This window comes from Tachyglossus aculeatus, chromosome 4 (assembly GCF_015852505.1).
Source record: "Tachyglossus aculeatus isolate mTacAcu1 chromosome 4, mTacAcu1.pri, whole genome shotgun sequence".
In the NCBI taxonomy this organism is placed as follows: domain Eukaryota; kingdom Metazoa; phylum Chordata; class Mammalia; order Monotremata; family Tachyglossidae; genus Tachyglossus; species Tachyglossus aculeatus.
In genome coordinates this window covers 89,091,203-89,111,712 of record NC_052069.1, presented here as the reverse complement: position 1 = coordinate 89,111,712, position 20,510 = coordinate 89,091,203, and the positions used below count along the sequence as shown (strand labels likewise).

The 20,510-nt window shown below is 44.0% G+C and overlaps 1 protein-coding gene across 1 annotated transcript in view; it reads left to right on the top strand.

The window, feature by feature from the left end:
* DPY19L4 (dpy-19 like 4) overlaps window positions 1–20,510 on the top strand; it is a 69,308-nt gene that overhangs the window by 40,267 nt on the left and 8,531 nt on the right. The window contains exons 12-16 of the mRNA XM_038745959.1: window positions 2,080–2,238; window positions 2,999–3,118; window positions 9,645–9,765; window positions 10,380–10,436; window positions 15,951–16,033. Of these exons, the coding sequence (XP_038601887.1) occupies window positions 2,080–2,238; window positions 2,999–3,118; window positions 9,645–9,765; window positions 10,380–10,436; window positions 15,951–16,033 (540 nt within the window). The remainder of the gene's footprint in view (window positions 1–2,079; window positions 2,239–2,998; window positions 3,119–9,644; window positions 9,766–10,379; window positions 10,437–15,950; window positions 16,034–20,510) is intronic.

Sequence of the window (20,510 nt, the reverse complement as noted above, 5' to 3'; positions counted from 1 at the left end):
TTTAAAGTTCCATTTGTGACTTTTGGGCATAAGTGAGTTGTGCTCAAAACCTTAGAAATATTGCTTTAACCTATCCTAGGGCTGTGTGACAATTGTAGGCCAAGTAGAACTTGCTATGCCTTAGTTACCTCAACTATAAAATGGTAACTTATGTGGGACATGGACTGGGTCCGACCGGATTAGCTGGTGTCTACCCCAGCGTTCAGTACAGTGCCCGCACATAGTAAGTGCTTAACAAATACCATAAGAAAAAAACCAGTAAAGGAGGGATTTCAAGGTAAGACGAGCTCAAGGAGAGGAGGAGTTTGAAAGGCTTACGAATTTTACCACCAAAGGCAGGCTAGGATGAGGTACATCAGCATCAGGGAAGTCAACTGCGGTCACGTACTATGGCCCTCACCTCCTCCAGGACAGTTTCGAGGGAAAGACGGGGGATAAACTAGCCATAGAAAGGAGGTTAGACTAGCCATAGAGACATGCTGGACATCCGGCCTCTCCCGGACAAGGTTTAGTGTCAGCGGCAACTGGAATTCGAGAGGGAAGTATCTGAAGTCAGGTGTTTTCTGGGCAAATTGAAGAAGCCATCGGAAAAATTGGGTTTCGCCCTTGGGGTGATAAATCTGTGGGACTGAGCCCACAAAAATAGTTGCTGACGATCGTGGTGAATTCACGTAAGCCTTCTTGGTGTAGAGACTAGTAGAACCTGACATTTGCAATAAACCATGACAGCTATAGCTTGTAGTAGTGCAAATGTAATGCGATCTGATTTCCTGGCGCTCAAAATTGGGAACGGGGGCAAGACCAGATATAGAGAAGCAGCGTGGCTCAGTGGAAAGAGCACAGGCCAACTGTCAGCTGTGTGACTTTGGGCAAGTCACTTAACTCCTCTGGGCCTCAGTTCTCTCGTCTGTAAAATGGGGATTAATGTGAGCCCCCCGTGGGACAACCTGATCACCTTGTAACCTCCGCAACGCTTAGAACAGTACTCGGCACATAGTAAGCGCTTAATAAATGCCATCATCATTATTATTGTTATATGAGTGGGGAAAGGGGAGCATGAAAAGGAGTAGAGGCAAGATGGAAGTGAGAAAATAGGTGGAGGGCATTGAGGAGTCACAGGTAGTTTGCCAGGCCCAAACTGGGCCCCTGTTAGTTGGCCCTCAATAGATCCTATCCACCCTGCTTTTTTAAGGGATTGTCTCAGAGGCGTGGCTGCCTCAGGAAGGCAGAAATCACCAAAGAGGGCTCCTCCAGTTGATCTGGATTCTGGAGCTTCACTGACCACAGTCACCACGAGCTTAACTTCTCTGAGCCTCAGTTACCTCATCTGTAAAATGGGGATTAAGACTGTGAGCCCCCCGTGGGACAACCTGATCACCTTGTATCCACCCCAGCGCTTAGAACAGTGCCTTGCACATCGTAAGTGCTTAATAAATGCCATTTTTATTATTATTATTATTATCTTGTCAACTGATTGCCCCTTACTCTGGATTATCCTGACTGCCCCAGAGGCAGTTGCCAGACTGTCATAGAACTATTTGCGTAACCTGTTATTAGGGGAAAAAAAAAACAGAAATGGCTTTGACCATGGAAGTGGACGATGATCTAAATATATATTTTGAAAGACGATTGGAACCTGGCTCGGCAGAGTCGGTTCCTTCTGTAAGATAAAAGTTTATTGTTGTTTTTATCTGGCTGTGACTAAGGGTTGGCATCGCTTCCCCGAGAACACCGCGTAATTATCTCAGCTTCAGCTTTCTTGTCTTTTGAAAGGTGCCCAAGAGCCTGAGTTTTGATGTGCCCTATGTTAGTTTTCTGTTCTTTTCAAACTGTCCTAGTGGTATGTTTCTGATGGAAAATCTTTTAGCAGGAGGTAGTTTTGAAGACACTGTATTTTGACAACCAAGCATATTTGCCAAAGGATGTTTTCAGGTTTTGGCTCCACCAACGAAATATAATCAATCAATAAATAGTATCTATTGAGTACCTACTGTGGGCAGAGCTCTGTACTTAGCATTTTTTTTAGTTGATCTGGAATACCATGGATGTTTTTTTAATTTCTGTTTTTATCTTTACTAGGAATTTTACCATGAATTGGCTTCTCTGTCAGGAGTCCCTCCAAGCCCCATCTCAGGAGTTTTTTTTGCGGCTCACACAGTCATCACTATTACCTTTCTATATTTTGGTATTAACGATCTGCCTTTTTTCCACAGTGCAGGTTATTTTTAGGAGAATCAGGTGAGGACCGATCAATCAATCAGTGGTATTTATTGAGGTGCAGCGTGGCTTAGTGGAAAGAGCACCGGCTTGGGAGCCAGAGGTCGTGGGTTCTAATCCTGGGTCCGCCACTTATCAGCTGTGTGACTTCGGGCAAGTCACTTCGCTTCCCTGTGCCTCAGTTATCTCATCTGTAAAACGGGGATTAAGACCGTGAGCCCTGGCGTGGGATAACCTTGTATCTACCCCGGTGCTTAGAACAGTGCTTGACACATAGTAAGCGCTTAACAAATGCCATCATTATTATTATTGAGCACTTACTGTGTGCAGAGCACCGTACTGAAAGCTTGGGAGAGTACAGTACAACAGACTTGATAGTTATGTTCCCCGCTCACAACGAGACCGCTGATAGCTAACAAGTCGGGTTATTTTCTAACCCTGGGGTCCCTGACCAGGCTGAGGCAGGTTTTTAGAGGACATCTAGGTAGCCAGGTTAGTTTGAGGATGTTTTAGCTGCTCTGAGATTAGGCCTAGTGGAAACCAGTTTGGAGCTGGTCCTGTGATAATAGCTGGCCCTGCATGGGGAATCACCCTCTCCTCATTTGCTGCTGCTTTTTGGTGAAAATTACGGATCGGTTCTGTAATCAGCCCAGGGCTACTTGAATAGCTGACAGTCTCTCAAAGGCCACCCGCAGCAGGTAGCCAGGGACAGATATCTCACATAAATGTTGGTTGGCAAATATGTGGTAAAAACCTCTATCGGTATCTTTTCCATATCCAGTGGTGAGCCCGTGAGAGACGCGGTTACTCTCGAGGACGGGAGAATTGGAGAACGACCAGAAATAGTTTATCATGTGATTCACACTCTTTTGCTGGGATCTCTTGCGATGGGCTTGGAAGGGTAAGTGTCATGTTATTTGACCTCGTTTTTGGTGTGACTTTTGTATTTTGATTAAGATAAGTAATGAGTGGCTGGGGGAAGAATATAGGCTTAGGCTGGACAAATGACTTTCCTCAGGTTGCGAGCCATTGTTCTGAGTGCTAACTTAGTGAGCCAATACCTATTTTTTAACCATAGCAAACCAGAGCCATGCAAACTTTTTCTGAACTTCAGTTGGGCAGTGAATGTGAGGCCCAACAATTGCTTCGTGTCCGCTATATGTTGCCAACTTGTACTTCCCTAGCGCTTAGTACAGTGCTCTGCACACACTAAGCGCTCAATAAATACGATTGAATGAATGAATTATCCATTTTCCACCTAATTGGCTAATTAACCTTAGTCAGATGCTTATTTTACCCGTCAGTGCTCAGATATATTTTTAATAGTCCCATGTACTCCACTTTCTGAAGTTTGGCAACCTGGAGTAGAATCCTCAGCCAACAAGGTTATTTGTTGTTTTCTTGGTGAATTGAAGTCCTTGGAAATCCCAGTTGTTTTTTACTCTTCATTCAGCTCTCTTCCCTGCCTCCATAAAAATCAGGGTTCCCAGTAATTTTTGATAAACTCCATAGAAAGAAACTGTGGCCTGAAACTGCTTAATCCCAACAGCCAATTCCATTTTCATTTGCTCCTTATTCCAGTGTTTCTCCCATCTCTCTGCCTGGGTCCAAAAGGCGACATAGCAATGCTATCCACGATTCGACTTTAAGCTTTAAGCTAATTGGCTGAGCTTTACAATTTCAACTACATATTATTGACACTTTTTATTATCGACCGTTAGACATAGCACCCATTCACTTGGATAAGGGTGCTACTATCTCAAAAGCAAAATATATCGGAAAGCGCCTGTGATCTCAAGTGACAGAATTCCCAGGAACTCAGTTGTATTGGCATATGTATTATTTATTTGGGACATCTGTTCAAAGGCCAGGGTGTTTGAGAGAAGCAGCCTGGGAGTCAGCAGGACCTGGTTTCTAATCCCGACCCTGCCGCTTCTCTGCAGTGTGACCTTGGGCGAGTCACTTCGCTCCTCTGTGCCTCAGTTACCTCATCTGTAAAATGGGGATTTCAGACCACAAGCCTTATGAGAAGCAGCGTGGCTCAGTGGAAAGAGCTCGGGCTTTGGAGTCAGAGGTCATGGGTTCAAATCCCGGCTCCGCCACTTGTCAGCTGTGTGGCTTTGGGCAAGTCACTTCACTTCTCTGGGCCTCAGTTCCCTCATCTGGAAAATGGGGATTAAGTCTGTGAGCCCCACGTGGGACAACTTGATTACCTTGTATCTACCCCAGCGCTTAGAACAGTGCTTTGCACATAGTAAGCGCTTAATAAATGCCATTATTATTATTATTATTATTATTATTATTATTATGTGGGACAGGGACGGCATCCAACCTGATTAACTTGTATTTTCCCCAGCACTTAGTAAGCGCTTAACAAATACCATAAAATAGTAAGTTTTGTGTTTTCTCCAAGCCATTCAGATGTCTTTTCTGAGCTAAAGCCTCCAAAGAAGGGCATCTCAGGGTTTTTGAGCTATCAATCAAGGACATTCCCCCCTCCCTCCCCTTCCTCTTAGGCTATACCTGGGAACGGACAGGTTTTGGCCTTTATTTTCTTCTCTGTAAGAAAGGGACAAAGACAATGATCTAACTCACAGGCTCCCCAGCGAGGATTAACATTAATACTCCCGGGTGAATTGGTCTGGTCTGTGTGTCATGGGCCAGAGATAGATGTTTTCATTCAAAGTAAAAGTTTCCTTGGGGGCTCTGACATAAGGAGCCAACCCCATGAAACCCAGCCAACTTCCTCCCTGCACCCAGCTGTTGCTTTTCTCTGGTTGAGTGCCCAGACCAGCTGGGACTGATCCCGGATATGGCCGAAATCCTTCTTAGGCTGTTTCCTACTTCTCTCCCTTATTTTCTGCTTTTACTACCCACTGAGTCTGGCCTGCTGTAAACCTCTCATCTCAAGCAGAGCCATGCTTTTAAATGGCCTGGTGGGAGCCCTACCCAAGTTAAACCGATTGCAACCTTACCAAAATTATTACTAATTATTATTATTTGTGTTGATGTCTGTCTTCCCCCTTCTAGACTGTAAGCCCTGTGTGGTCAGGGATTGTCTCTATTGCTGAATTGTACTTTCCAGCAGAGAATCGATCCATCAGTGCTTTGCACATAGTAAGCGCTTAATAAATGCCATTATTATTATTATTATTATTATTATTATTATTATTATTATTATCAGTTTTTTTTATTGAGTGCTTACTGGGTACTTACTATCGTACAGTACAACAGAGTTGGTAGGTTCCCTGCCCACAAGGAGCTTGCAGTCTAGAGGGGGATATAACCGAGTCCTCTAGAAATTTTCCCAGGAGTCCCTCCTGACATCTCAGGAGTCATCCCTTTTGTCCCAAAAGGAAACGGGAAGGGGACAAAGTTACCTCGGTCTCTCCCAGGCACGTCTGATCTTGCATTTGACTGGGCGATCCAAAAGAAGGGATCTGTGGTAATCCCAAAAAAGACGAAGCATTCTTATGAGATTGAAGAGTTTCTTCCTGACAGTCCAGTCCTTTAGGTAGGCAAGCTATTTGCTAGGATTCTGCCACTTTTCTCTGTAAATCTGTGGAGGCTTTTTTTGTTTTCTTTATGTTTTGGGTTGTGGGGAGGTTGGTGTGTCACATCCCAAACGGATATTGGATTGGGGAACAAATGTAGAACCTGCCAGATGCACTAAACAAAATAAAGTTTCCTCTATGAGGAAGAGCGATATGGAAGGCCTATCACCATTCTTGCAGGATTCATACTTCCTTGAAACATAGTCTGAACCAACATTCTCTGACACTGTTGAAAGAAAGACTTTTCAAAGCACAGTACACTCCACTTATATCAATCATCACAATGCCTGCAATGCTTATTACTCTCTTTCTCAATAATAATAATAATGATGGCATTTGTTAAGCGCTCACTATGTGCAAAGCACTGTTCTAAGCGCTGGGGAGGATACAAGGTGATCAGATTGTCCCACGTGGGGCTCACAGTCTTCATCCCCATTTTACAGATGAGGTAACAGAGGCCCAGAGAAGTTGTGTCCTGCCCAAAGTCACACAGCTGACAATTGGCGGAGCCGGGATTTGAACCCATGACCTCTGACTCCAAAGCCCGGGCTCTTTCCATTGAGCCGTGCTGCTTCTGCTAAAGTAGTGCAGCACTTCTGCTTCATTAACCTTCTTAACTTTCTCCAGATGCTATTTAATTCCTATAGCTCAAGGGAAAAAAAAATCTGGCATCATGGTACACCACCAAGAATATTAAGAGCTCTTTATATTTTGATTTTGTTCATATAGTGATGGAAGCACTCCCTCCCAACCACCCTAGTCACTTAGGCCTGTTATATATAGCTCTCCATTCTCGGGTACTCCCATCTCCATTATATTCCTTGTTTCTTTTGATCTCTAGAGCTTACGATCCTTCCTGTAACGTCCGTGCCCCTTCCTTATCACCCACTCTGCCTTTTCCTCACAAATTCTTCCCCAATCTGTCACTGTCATCGTATCCCCCCATCCCTTCTCCTTGTCCTCTTGGCCCACAGTGAGCGACCCTTTTCTCTATATCAAGGTCATTTCTTCCCCTTATGCCCATTGAATTCTGTAACATATGATCATTCGTTGATTGTAATATTCAGTAAAGAGAAGAAAAATGCTTTTCCATATCATCAGTTTTCCCCCATTTTAAGGAACCATCACATTTTTAGTCCTTGGTCCTGTTACTTTAGTTTCTCAGTTCCACATTGAGCTATTCTGATTTGAAGTTGATTACTTTCAAGGATCCAGGTGAAGGAAGAGTTAACCTGAGGCCTAAAGTCGGAGGTCAGGTTGTACCCAACTTCTTCACGCCTCTTCACCTCGGTGTAGAATTGTGGGGGAGTATTCACCATTCAGTCGTATTTATTGAGCACTTACTGTGTGCAGAGCACTGTACTAAGCGCTTGGAAAGTACAATTCAGCAATAAAGAGAGACAGTCCGTGACCACACAGGGCTTACAGTCTAGAAGGGGGAAGACAGAGATCAAAACAAGTAATAACAATTAGTAATAATTTTGGTATTTGTTAAGCGCTTACGATGTGCCAAGCACTGTTCTAAGCGCTGGGGGAGATACAAGGTAATCAGGTTGTCCCACATGGGGCTTACGGTCTTAATCCCCATTTTCCAGATGAGGTAACTGAGGCACAGAGAAGTGAAGTGACTTGCCCAAAGCTAAGTCAAGTACAAGTAAACAGGCATCAATATAAATACATAGAATTATACATATATACATAAATACATAAATGTTGTGGGGTGGGGAGTGGGGGAAGAGCAAAGGGAGTGAGGTGAGGTGATGCAGATGGGCTTGGGGTGGGAAAGAAAGGAAGGGAGGAAATTTTCTCAAGACCTTTCCATTTGGACCTACTGCCTAATTTTAATACGAGCTTTTATGCAGTTTGAGTCGTCAGTCATGCATGAAGTAGCCAGGGCTGTGTCTTAATCTGTTTATCTTGTAATAATAATGATGGTATTTAAGTGCTTACTATGTGGCAAGCGCCATAATAAACGCCGGCGCCTTATGCTGTGTAGTCATCTCCGACTCTTAGCGACTCCATGGACGCTTCTCTCCCAGAACGCCCCACCTCCATCCACAATCGTTCTGGTGGTGTATCCCAAAGTTTTCTCTGTAAAACTATGGAAGTGGTGTACCATTATCATCATCATCATCAATCGTATTTATTGAGCGCTTACTATGTGCAGAGCACTGCACTAAGCGCTTGGGAAGTACAAATTGGCAACATATAGAGACAGTCCCTACCCAACAGTGGGCTCACAGCCTAAAAGGGGGAGACAGAGAACAAAACCAAACATACTAACAAAATAAAATGAATAGAATAGATGTGTACAAATAAAATAAATAAATAAATAAATAGAGTAAAATTACCACCTTCCACGCGGTCAACTTGAGTCTCCGCCCTCGACTCGCTCCTGTTTCACCGCTGCCCAGCACAGGGGAGTTTTGACTTGTAGCAGATTTGCCTTCCACTCAGTGGCCTCTGCCCAGTCTAGGAATGGAATGGGTGGGCCTCTCCATGACTCTCCCTCCCAAAGTCGAGACTGGTAGAGTCTGGGTGCGAGAGGGTAAAGACTGGGGTAGATACAATGTAATCGGGGCAGACACCATCCCTGTCCGTCCCTGGACTCACAGTCTTAGTGGGAAGGAGAACCAGTATTGAATCCTTGTTTTACAGATGAGGAAACTGAGGCTCGGAGAAGGTAAGTTAAGATCACACAGTGGGTAAGTGGCGGAGCCGGGGATTAGGACCCAGGATCTCTGAATCCCAGTCCTGTGATGTCTTTCCTAGACTAAGCTGCTTCTGTGTTCTGAGTGTAATAACAATAATAATAATAATGATGGTATTTGTTAAGCACTTACTGTGTGCTAAGCACAGTTCTAAGTGCTGGGGAAATAATAATAATGGTATTTGTTAAGCGCTTTCTACATAATAATAATAATAATGATGGCATTTGTTAAGCACTTACTATGTGCTAAGCACAGTTCTGAGTGCTGGGGAAATAATAATAATGGTATTTGTTAAGCGCCTTCTATATAATAATAATAATGATGGCATTTGTTAAGCACTTACTATGTGCTAAGCACGGTTCTAAGTGCTGGGGAAATAATAATAATGGTATTTGTTAAGCGCCTTCTATATAATAATAATGATGGCATTTGTTAAGCGCTTACTATGTGCGAAGCACTGTTCTAAGCGCTTTGGGGGATATAAGGTGATCAGGTTGTCCCACGTGGGGCTCCCAGTCTTAATCCCCATTTTACAGATGAGGTAACAGGCTCAGAGAATAATAATAATAATAATAATAATAATAATAATAATAATAATGGTATTTGTTAAGCGCTTACTATTTGCAAAGCACTGTTCTAAGCGCCGGGGGGGATACAAGGTGATGAGGTTGTCCCATGTGAGGCTCACAGTCTTAATCCCCATTTTACAGATGTGGTAACTGAGGCTCAGAGAATCAATCAATCAGTCGTATTTATTGAGTGCTTACTGTGTGCAGAGCACTGTACTAAGCGCTCTGAAGTGAAGTGACTTGCCCAAGGTCACACAGCAGACGTGGTGGAGCCGGGATTCGAACCCATGACCTCTGACTCCCAAGCCCGGGCTCTTCCCACTGAGCCACGCTGTCTTAATCCCCATTATACAGATGAGGTAACCGGGGCACAGAGAAGTTAAATGACTTGCCCGAAGTCACACAGCTGATAAATGGGGAAGCCGGGATTAGCACCCAGGCCCTCCGACTCCCAAGCCTGTGCTCTTTCCACTAAGCCACGCTGCTTCTGCTTAGGGCAGTGTCTAGGACCTAGTGAGGGCTTTATAAATACTGCAGCTGTCCCCAAAAATACATGTGGAATTTCATCTTTAGATGTTTGTGTTCTTCTCCAGCATGAAATATCTTTGGACCCCCTATATGTGCATGCTTGCAGCCTTTGGTGTATGTTCTCCAGAGCTTTGGATGACACTTTTCAAGTGGCTTCGACTGAAAGCAGTGCACCCGTTATTGCTGGTGAGCCAGTCATTCCGTTCTAAGGGTGTAATCTCCCCCAATTGTGGAAGATCGGGAATGCCAATGACACTTAGATTATAATAATCCACGCTAACGGGATAGAAAAATTGGCATTGAAACAATATCAGGAGAAGGCTTGAACTCTTTGAACTTCATTCGTTGTCAGTTCTTTGAGAATCTAATGGTGTTCATTTTCACTGGCAGAGTACCTTAGAGCTATTTAATAAGTATTCGTGCAGTATTCGTGCAGTATTTAATAAGTATTCGTGCCATCGTGGGGATGGCAGCTTGGTATCAGCTTGATTTTTCCCCCCCACACTAAGATAAATACCGGTTCTTCCGCTAAACTTCATTTATATCCGATTTTCAGTTAGAAGTTCATGAACGTTTTTATGGACTCTTCATTGTACTTCTTTTTATTCTCCAATAGATGTTCTCCACCAGAATGCTGCTAAGGAGCATTTCGTTTGTACCTACTGCCTAATTTTAATACGCGCTTTTATGCGGTTTGAGTCGTCAGTCATGCATGAAGTTTTTGTCGTTGAAATATATCGTGTGACAATGATATTTTAATGCAGAGGATTCATAACCTTTTTTTGTTCTTAATATTTTAGGCTCTCATTCTGAGCATGGCAGTGCCCACTATAATAGGTTTTAGCTTATGGAAGGAGGTAAGGAAAATAAAATTTTGCCCTGGGTGGACATTTCCTTGTCAGCATCGTAATGTTAAACAAGGAAAGTAATATTTCATGTAGGTAGTACTATGTAATGACAATAATAATAATAATGATGGCATTTGTTATGCACTTATTATGTGCTAAGCTCTGGGGCGGTACGAGGTAATCCAGTTGTCCCACGTGCGTCTCACAGTCTTACTCCCCATTTTACAGATGAGATAACTGAGGCATAGAGAAGTGAAGTGACTCGTCACACAGCTGACGAGTGGCTAAGCTCTGGGGGGGTACGAGATAATCGGGTTGTCCGACGTGGGGCTCACAGTCTTAATCCCCATTTTACAGATGAGATAACTGAGGCACAGAGAAGTGAATTGACTCGTCACATAGCTGACGAGTGGCGGAGTCAGGATTAGAACCCATGACCTCTGACTCCCAAGCCTGGGTTCCTTCCACTGAGCCACGCTACGTACATAGTAATGGTACACAAGGGCTGGATATATTGCGTGGGCTTTGTTAAACCCAGGTCAGCCTTGAACACGGTTTTTGGAGTGACCAAAAAATATTATAAAACAGTTTGGTGTCTGGCAAAAAGAATCAGCATGGTCTAATGGAAACAGCACGGACCTGGGTTCTGATCCTGGCTCCGCTATAGATCTGATGTGTGACCTTGGATAAGTCACTTCAACTTCTCTGTGCCTCACTTCTCTCATCTGCAGAATGGTGATTCACTACCTTTTCTCCCTCCTACTTGGGCTGTCAGCCCCAAGTAGGGCCTGTCTGTCCTATATCTACCCCAGTGCCGAGTACGATATTTGCCACATAGTAAGCACTTAAGAAATACCAAAATTATTATTACTATTATTATTATCAAGTAGCCCAAACCCTTTTTGGGGTGCTTTTGTTCTTCTTGGGTGATATAAAATTGTTTTACTGCAGTTTTGACTGCCTTTTGCCTCGGCCAAAAAAAACCAAACCCCCTTTTAGACTGTGAGCCCACTGTTGGGTAGGGACTGTCTCTATATGTTGCCAATTTGTACTTCCCAAGCGCTTAGTACAGTGCTCTGCACATAGTAAGCGCTCAATAAATACGATTGATGATGATGATGATGATAACTAGTTTATTCAGTAGCAGCAGGTGTAAATAGTCTGCAAAATGCTGTGATTCTCATCAGTCAGTCAATCGGTGGTACTTATTGAGGACTTACTATGAGCAAAGCACCTGGGAGAGATCAATACAACAAAAATAACAGACACACATTCCTTACCCATAATGAGCTTACAGTCCATGGGGGAGAAGACAGTAATATGAATAAGTAAGTAAATTTTTATTTATATGTGTGTAATAATAATAATAATGATGGCATTTGTTAAGTGCTTGCTATGTGCGAAACACTGTTCTAAGCGCTGGGGAGGATACAAGGGGATCAGGTTGTCCCACGGGGGGGCTCACAGTCTTAATCCCCCTTTTACAGATGAAGTAACTGAGGCACAGAGAAGTTAAACGACTTGCCCAAAGTCACGCAGCTGACAAGTGGCGGAGCCGGGATTTGAACCCATGACCTCTGCCTCCCAAGCCCAGGCTCTTTCCACTGAGCCACGCTGCTTCTCTCTCTCTATAAGCTGCTTTATGCTTATATATATATATATATATATATATAAAAAACAGGATATATATGCATATATATAAATATATATAAATAGGTAAATATTTATATACATACATGTAAATATTTATAAATATATAAAAATGTATATATAAATATAAAAGAAATTACTTTCATTTAATTTTCTCCTGAACTCACTCTGCAGATACTGCGAATACTTCTTTCCTGGAAAAAGGTCAATTCCCTGAACATGTCCTAAGTGTCTCCCCCTTCTAGACTGTGAGCCCGCTGTTGGGTAGGGACCGTCTCTATATGTTGCCAACTTGTCCTTCCCAAGCGCTTAGTACAGTGCTCTGCACACAGTAAGCGCTCAATAAATGCGATTGAATGAATGAATGAATGTTTCTTATGGTGAGAGAATCGGACAACAAGGGATTCAGGTGGAAAGGGAAAAGAGGAAGCATCTTAATCTCTTATTGAATGATGTGCTGCTTCCATAATCTCTCGCATACATGCCCTCTAGACTGTACACTGTAGAGAAGCGGCATGGCTCAGTGGAAAGAGCATGGGCTTGGAAGTCAGAGGTCATGGGTTCGAATCCCGGCTCCGCCACTTGTCAGCTGTGTGAACTTTGGGCAAGTCACTTCACTTCTAGACTGTGAGCCCGCTGTTGGATAGGGACCATCTCTATATGTTGCAAACTTGTACTTCCCAAGCGCTTAGTACAGTGCTCTGCACACAGTAAGTGCTCAATAAGTATGATTGAATGAATGAATGAATTCTCTGGGCCTCAGTTCCCTCATCTGTAAAATGGGGATGAAGACCGTGAGCCCCACGTGGGACAACCTGATCACCTTGTATCCCCCCAGCTTAGAACAGTGCTTTGCACATAGTAAGCGCTTAAAAAATACCATCATTATTATTATTATTAAACTCATTATGGGCAGGGAACATGTCTGCTAATTCTGTTGTACTCTCCCAAGCACTTAGTAGAGTGCTCTGCACATAGGAAGCGCTCCCTCTCCCCACCCTCCTCCCCATCCTCCCACCTTACCTCCTTCCCCTCCCCACAGCACCTGTATATATGTATATATGTTTGTATGTATTTATTACTCTATTTATTTTATTTGTACCTATTTATTCTAATTATTTTATTTTGTTAATATGTTTTGTTTTCTTCTCCGTCTCCCCCTTCTAGACTGTGAGCCCACTGTTGGGTAGGGACCGTCTCTATATGTTGCCAACTTGTACTTCCCAAGCACTTAGTACAGTGCTCTGCACATAGTAAGCACTCAATAAATGATTTAATGAATGAATACAATCGACTGATTGATGCCCACCCAAATATACTTTCCCATTTTTCCTTTTCCCTCAACAAGAGAGAGCAGGGGAGTTCTAGGGCTGTTGAAATTGGAAAATTTCAACCAGGTGACCTTTACGGCCCTATCCACCTACCCTATTTTTTCTTGACTGCTTTGACATCTCTCCTCTGACCTACACATTTTCCTCACCCTCTTTTACCTCCTCCGTCTACTTTTTAGTTTTGTATTACTGGCCCCTCCCCGTGGCTACTGCTTCTCTGCCCGGTCATTAAAGTAAAAGTAAAACTGTATTGTGAATAAGTAAAAACTGCAAATTAATGGAGCCCAACTTGTGAGGTTTAGCTGTAACATTAAGCCAACTATACAGAGAGAATGTCGCACTTAGTACAGTGCTAAGCGCTTCGTACAGTGCTCTGCACGCAGTAAGCGCTCAATAAATACAATTGAATGAATGAATGTCATCATCAATCGTATTTATTGAGCACTTACTATGTGCAGAGCACTGTACTAAGCGCTTGGGAAGTACAAATTGGCAACATATAGAGACAGTCCCTACCCAACAGTGGGCTCACAGTCTAAAAATGTCATCCCACTGAACTGAATCCAAAAGCAGAGCCTTGGGGAAAAAGAACCAAACTAACCTGGTGAAACAAAGAACTGGAATTCTAGTGCTCCAGAATAAGAAAATAGTCATTTTCTTAGCTTGAATAAGCTTATTTCTGTGCTGCGCTGGAAGAAACATAGCCATTGCTGAAAATATTATTTAGTGACTATTAATTATGAATTAGCTCTGCTGTTGGTCAGGGCCAAGTGCACAGCTCTAGGACTCAGGCGACTGGGTTTTAGTGTCTGTTCTTTAAGTGGCCAAATGACTCTTGGTGCCGTGCCATCAGCAATGAAGTTTCCGACCGAAGAGCCTCTTGGGGTGTTCCACGAGATGGAGACATCTAGGAAAACCTTAACCATTTCATTCAATCGTATTTATTGAGCACTTACTGTGTGCAGAGCACCATACTTGGCGCTTGGGAAGTACAAGCTGGCAACATACAGAGACAGTCCCTACCCAACAACGGGCTCACAGTCTAGAAGCGGGAGACAGACAACAAAACCAAACACGTGGACGGGTGTCAAGTCATCAAATGGAATTAAAGCTAAATGCACATCATTAACAAAACAGACGGCTGCTTATATGGTTATGCTGTTATGGCATAGTGTCCGTAAGGTCGCTTCAAAGTGTCTTCTTGTCTTGTCTTACGCTTTCGAGTCATCCCTGACCCACAGGGACTCTGCATCTCTCCCTGAACGCCCCCATTCTCCATCTGCAATTGTTCGGGAAGCGTATCCATAGGGTTTTCTTGGGAAAACTATGGAAGTGGTTTCCTGTTGTCTCCCTCCGCGCAGTCAACTTGAGTCTCTCCGCCCTCGACTCCCTCCCGTGCTGCTGCTGCCCAGCACAGGGGAGTTTTGGCTTGTAGCAAATTGCTTTCCGCTCGCTAACCGCTGCCCGAGCTAGGAATCGAATGGGTAGGCCTCTGCTCAACTCTCCCTCCCGTAGCGATGCTGAGAAGGAATGTGTCTGCTAATTCTTTTTTTATTGTACTCTCCCAAGCGCTTAGTACAGTGCTCTGCACGTAGTAAGCCCTCAGTTAATCCCATTGATTGATTAATGGACTTCAACTGTCGGTGAGTCCTGCCCTTTAAAACCCTTTCCGTACTCTTCACAACGGGTTGCACTCCTGCCTTTCTACTTCATCATCATCAATCGTATTTATTGAGCGCTTACTGTGTGCAGAGCACTGTACTAAGCGCTTGGGAAGGACAAGTTGGCAACATATATACTTCTGCAGGCCCAGCAGAAATATGACCTGTAATGCCATTTGAACTCTTGTCCCTGCCAGTGCCACTCTCAATCTAGTCAATTCCTTAGTAATAATAAATAATCATCATCATCATGATATCTGTTGACCTCTTACTGTGGTGCAAAGCACTGGGCTAAACACCAAAGTAGATACAATACAGTCAAATCATACGTGGCTCCCATCCCACATGTGGTTACAGTCTGAGGAAGGGGACAGGGGATTGGATCCCCGTTTTACAAATGAGGAAACTGAGTCACAGAGCGGTTACGTGACCTGCCCAAGGTCACATAGCAGTCTTCTAGACTGTGAGCCTGTTGTTGGGTAGGGACCGTCTCTATATGTTGCCAACTTGTACTTCCCAAGCGCTTAGTACAGTGCTCTGCACACACTAAGCGCTCAATAGATATGATTGAATGAATGAATGTGGCAGAGTTGGGCTTACAACAGAGGTCTCTTCTGCGAGTTTTCATTTTAGATAGAAGATTTCATTAGTAATGGCTATTACAAGTAAGCATTTATATGACAGCACAAGGTTTTTTTAAAAAAAAATTGTAGCTAATCTTTATACCATGCCTGTGAAGGAGGAATTTTCCAGGAAATTACACTTTTCATCCTGCACTAAATTGGGATATCGGCTTTATTGAAGTATGGCTACAAAATTGTGAAGATTTGTGATCCGCTTTATATCTTTCAATGTAAAAATGTATTTTTTTTTCTTTGTAGTTTTTTCCAAGAATAATGACAGAGCTTTCCGAACTGCAGGAGTTCTATGACCCAGATACAGTGGAACTCATGACCTGGATAAAGTAAGAATGGAATTCAGAAAATATTTTCAAATGTATGACTTTAAGTGGAAATTTTTTTTTAAAGCTCTGATGTTTAGTTGCTGCCAAAGGATCTGGGAAAAATGGTGTTGCTATAAATTACCAGTTGAAATCTTAATTGATGTAGGACAGATTCACCCTTGCTCCACACCTGTCCATGAACTCTTTTGGCCTCTGAGTCTCTCTCTGTCTTTCTGTGTCATTTTGAATCTGTCCCCCTTTCCTTTGTCACTTTCTCTTTTATTCTGCCTTTAGGTATCTGCCTGTGCGTCTCTGACTCACTTTGCCTCAGTCTTTCTCTACTTCTGCTCCGAGCTCATATATTGCCTCTTCCTCTTACTTTAAGCTGTTGGCAAGTTAAAGTGATGCAACTAGTGCAGTAGTATTCATATTTGCCAACAAATGGCACTGGGGTCTCCTTTGTGAACAAGACTGTTCACAAAGACTGTGAGCCCATTGTTGGGTAGGGACCGTCTCTATATGTTGTCAACTTGTACTTCCCAAGCGCTTAGTACAGTGCTGTGCGTACAGTAAGCGCTAAATAAATATGAATGAATGAATGAATGATTATGGTATTAAAGTGCTTACTACGTGCCAAGCAATCTGTCTCCCCCTTCTAGACTGTGAGCCCACTGTTGGTTAGGGACCGTCTCTATGTGTTGCCAGCTTGTACTTCCCAAGCGCTTAGTCCAGTGCTCTGCACACAGTAAACGCTCAATAAATATGAATGAATGAATGTTGTAAGCACTGGAGTAGATACAAGGTAATCAGGTTGTCCCATGTGGGACTCACAGTCTTAATTCCCATTTTACAGTTGAGGTAACTGCGGCACGTAAAAGTGGAGTTACTTGTCCAAAGTCACACAGCATACAGTAACAATAATAATAATAATAATGGCATTTCTTAAGTGCTTACTATGTGCAAAGCACTTTTCTAAGCACTGGGGAGGTTACAAGGTGATCAGGTTGCCCCACGGGGGGCTCAGAGTCTTAATCCCCATTTTACAGATGAGGGAACTGAGGCCCAGAGAAGTGAAGTGACTTGCCCAAAGCCACACAGCTGACAATTGGCGGAGCCGGGATTTGAACCCATGACCTGTGACTCCAAAGCCCGGGCTATTTTCCACCGAGCCACTCTGCTTCTGAAGACAAGACAATCCGTCACCAAAACCTGCCGGTCTCACCTCCACAACATCGCCAAGATCTGCCCTTTCCTCTCCATCCAAACCGCTACCTTGCTGGTTCAATCTCTCGTTTTATCCCGACTGGATTACTGCATCAGCCTCCTCTCTGATCTCCCACCCTCCTGTCTCTCCCCACTTCAGTCTATACTTCACGCTGCTGCCCGGATCATCTTTGTGCAGAACGCTCTGGGCATGTTACTCCCTCCCCATTTTTCTCTCCTCCTCCCCATCCCCCCCGCCCTACCTCCTTCTCCTCCCCAAAGTACGTAAATGTATATATTTGTACAGATTTATTACTCTATTTTCTTGTACATATTTACTATTCTATTTATTTTGTTAATGGTGTGCATTTAGCTTTAATTCTATTTGTTCCGACGACTTGACACCCGTCCACATGTTTTGTTTTGTTGTCTGTCTCCCCCTTCTAGACTGAGAGCCCGTTATTGGGTAGGGACCGTCTCTATATGTTGCCAACTTGTACTCCCCAAGCGCTTAGTAAGTAAGTGCTCTATAAATACGATTAAATGAATGAATGAAAGTGGTGGCGCCGGGATTAGAACCCACGTCCTCTCACTCCCAAGCCAATGCGCTGGCCACTAGGCCATGCTGCTCCCCTGCAGTAACTAAACAAGTCCCAAGACATCACGAAGCCATCTCAGCTATATGCTGAGCATTCTCCAGCATCAGCTGAGCTGTATTTGATTACATTCCCAGCTTAGTTTAGTTACTGCATTGAAGCCAGTTGGACTATACTTTCTCTGTCCTTTCATATTTTCACATCAGACCTTTTTTGGGTTGGCCTGGTTCACTGAGCTAAAATCAAGTTTTTTTTTGTCGTGGGTTTTTAATTTCTGCATTCTTGAACTTCTGAACTAGTTTTGGCCTCTAGTTTCTTGCAGACTTTGATTCCGTTCCCCGTCTTTGTGTCTCTGAGTCTCTGTTTCTTTGAGAGGGTGGTGGAGACATGCCCTCTTGGAGGCTAGGTCTGCGACTTGCTTCACTTCTCACATCCTTTGGGTTCCAGATTCCTTCGTGATCCGTTTGTCAGATAGTAGTCGTATTTGTTGAGCGCCTTGTGCAGAGCACTGTACTAAGCACGTGGGAGAGTACAGTGTAACAATAAACAGACACATTCCCTGCCCACAATGAGCTTACAGTCTAGAGGGGTTTTACCTTGGAATTTGGGGTGAGGGTGGGGGGATACTCGCTGTTCTGCCGCCACAGGCAGGGCAATTCTTGGCCAGTCTTCATGAGAGAAAGAAATGTACAAGTTGTTCAACTTAGTTTGCACCTTAAAGATTTCTTTGGCTTGCCCTCTTGAGGGAAGGGTCAGCCTGAACAGGAATATTCCTTAATCTTTCCTTTCTCCCACCCTTTTTCCCCTCCCTCCACCCCCTTCGTGCTTTCCCTTCCCCTTTCTCCCTATACACCCCCCCAACAATTTTGCTTTCCTCCCCTGCTCTGGAACACCCCTATCCTTATAAAGGCAGCCATGTCACGAGGTATATATTGGTTCTTTACCTTTCCCCACCATTTCCGTGCTTCCTTGTCCCCTTCAAGAAGCAGCGTGGCATAGAGCACAGGCCTGGGTTCTAATTCCCACTCCACCATATACCTACCGGGTGACCTTGGGTAAGTCCCTTGACTTCTCTGTGCTTCAGTTCCCTCATCTGCAAAATGGGGAAATCCCTGTTCTCCCTCCTGCTTAATCTGTGAGCCCCATGGGGATCTGCAAAATGGGGAAATCCCTGTTCTCCCTCCTACTTAATCTGTGAGCCCCATGGAGGACCTGATTATCTTGTATCTACCCCAGTGCTTGGTACAGAGAAGCAGCGTGGCTCAGTGGAAAGAGCCCGGGCTTTGGAGTCAGAGGTCATGGGTTCGAATCCCAACTCCGCCACATGTCTGCTGTGTGATCTTGGGCAAGTCACTTAACTTCTCTGGGCCTCAGTTACCTCATCTGTAAAATGGGGATTAAGACCGTGAGCCCTAGGTGGGACAACCTGATCACCCTGTATCCTCCCCAGCGCTTAGAACAGTGCTTTGCACATAGTAAGCGCTTAACAAATGCCGATTATTATTATTATTGTTACAGTGCTTGGCACATAGCCAGCATTTAACAAATACCACAATTATCACTATTATTATTAACATCCCTTACTTGCTTCCCTCCTTTGTTAGTATGTTTGGTTTTGTTCTCTGTCTCCCCCTTCTAGACTGTGAGCCCACTGTTGGGTAGGGACTGTCTCTATATGTTGCCAACTTGTACTTCCCAAGCGCTTAGTACAGTGCTCTGCACACAGTAAGCGCTCAATAAATACGATTGATGATGATGATGGTTAAATAACAATTTTGTCATATCAGTCACTGGCAGAAGTCAGGAGAAACATCAAGAGCCGCAATGCATCTGATAGCGTGTGCGCTGTCTTCGTTAACGGGGAGGACCAGAAGAGTCCCTGCCCCTACTTCAGCAGTAGCCATTCACCTTGCCTCCTACCTTCCAAGCAGAGCCAGGTCTTCAGCTCCAAACCCTCTGGCTGCTCAATCAATCAATCAATCAGTGGTATTTATTGAGCGCTTACTATGTGCAGAGCACTGTACTAAGCACTTGAAGTGAAAAGAGAGAGCAGAGGAGGAGGAGATGGAGAAAGAGCAGTCCCCCACTGGCTATTCGTTTGCACCGCCTCCAGTTAAATGTCAGAATTTTAGTGCCGGCTCATTAATGAGAAGGAGTGTGGCCTAGTGGATAGAGCCCAGGCCTCAGAGTCAGAAGGACCTGGGCTCCAATCCCGGCTCCGCCACTTATCTGCTTGGGCAAGTCGTTTTGGTTCTCTGTGCCTCAGTTACCTCATCTGTAAAATGGGGATTAAGACTGGGTACAATCGTTATGGGCAGGGAATGTGTCTGCTAATTCTGTTGTATTGTACTCTCCCAAGTGCTTAATATTGGGCTCTGCACATAGTAAGTGCTCAATAAATACCATGGATTAATCGGGAGCCCCACATGGGACATGGACTGTGTCCAAACTGAGTAGATTGTAACTCCCCAGAGTTCTCCCCAGTGCTTAGTACAGTGCTTGGCACATAGTAAGCACTTAGCAAATGCCATAAAAAGAATAGCAATGGCCAAGCTTTTAGACTGTGAGCCCACTGTTGGGTAGGGACTGTCTCTATATGTTTCCAACTTGTACTTCCCAAGTGCTTAGTACAGTGCTCTGCACACAGTAAGCGCTCAATAAATATGATTGATTGATTGATTGATATATGCCTGTATATG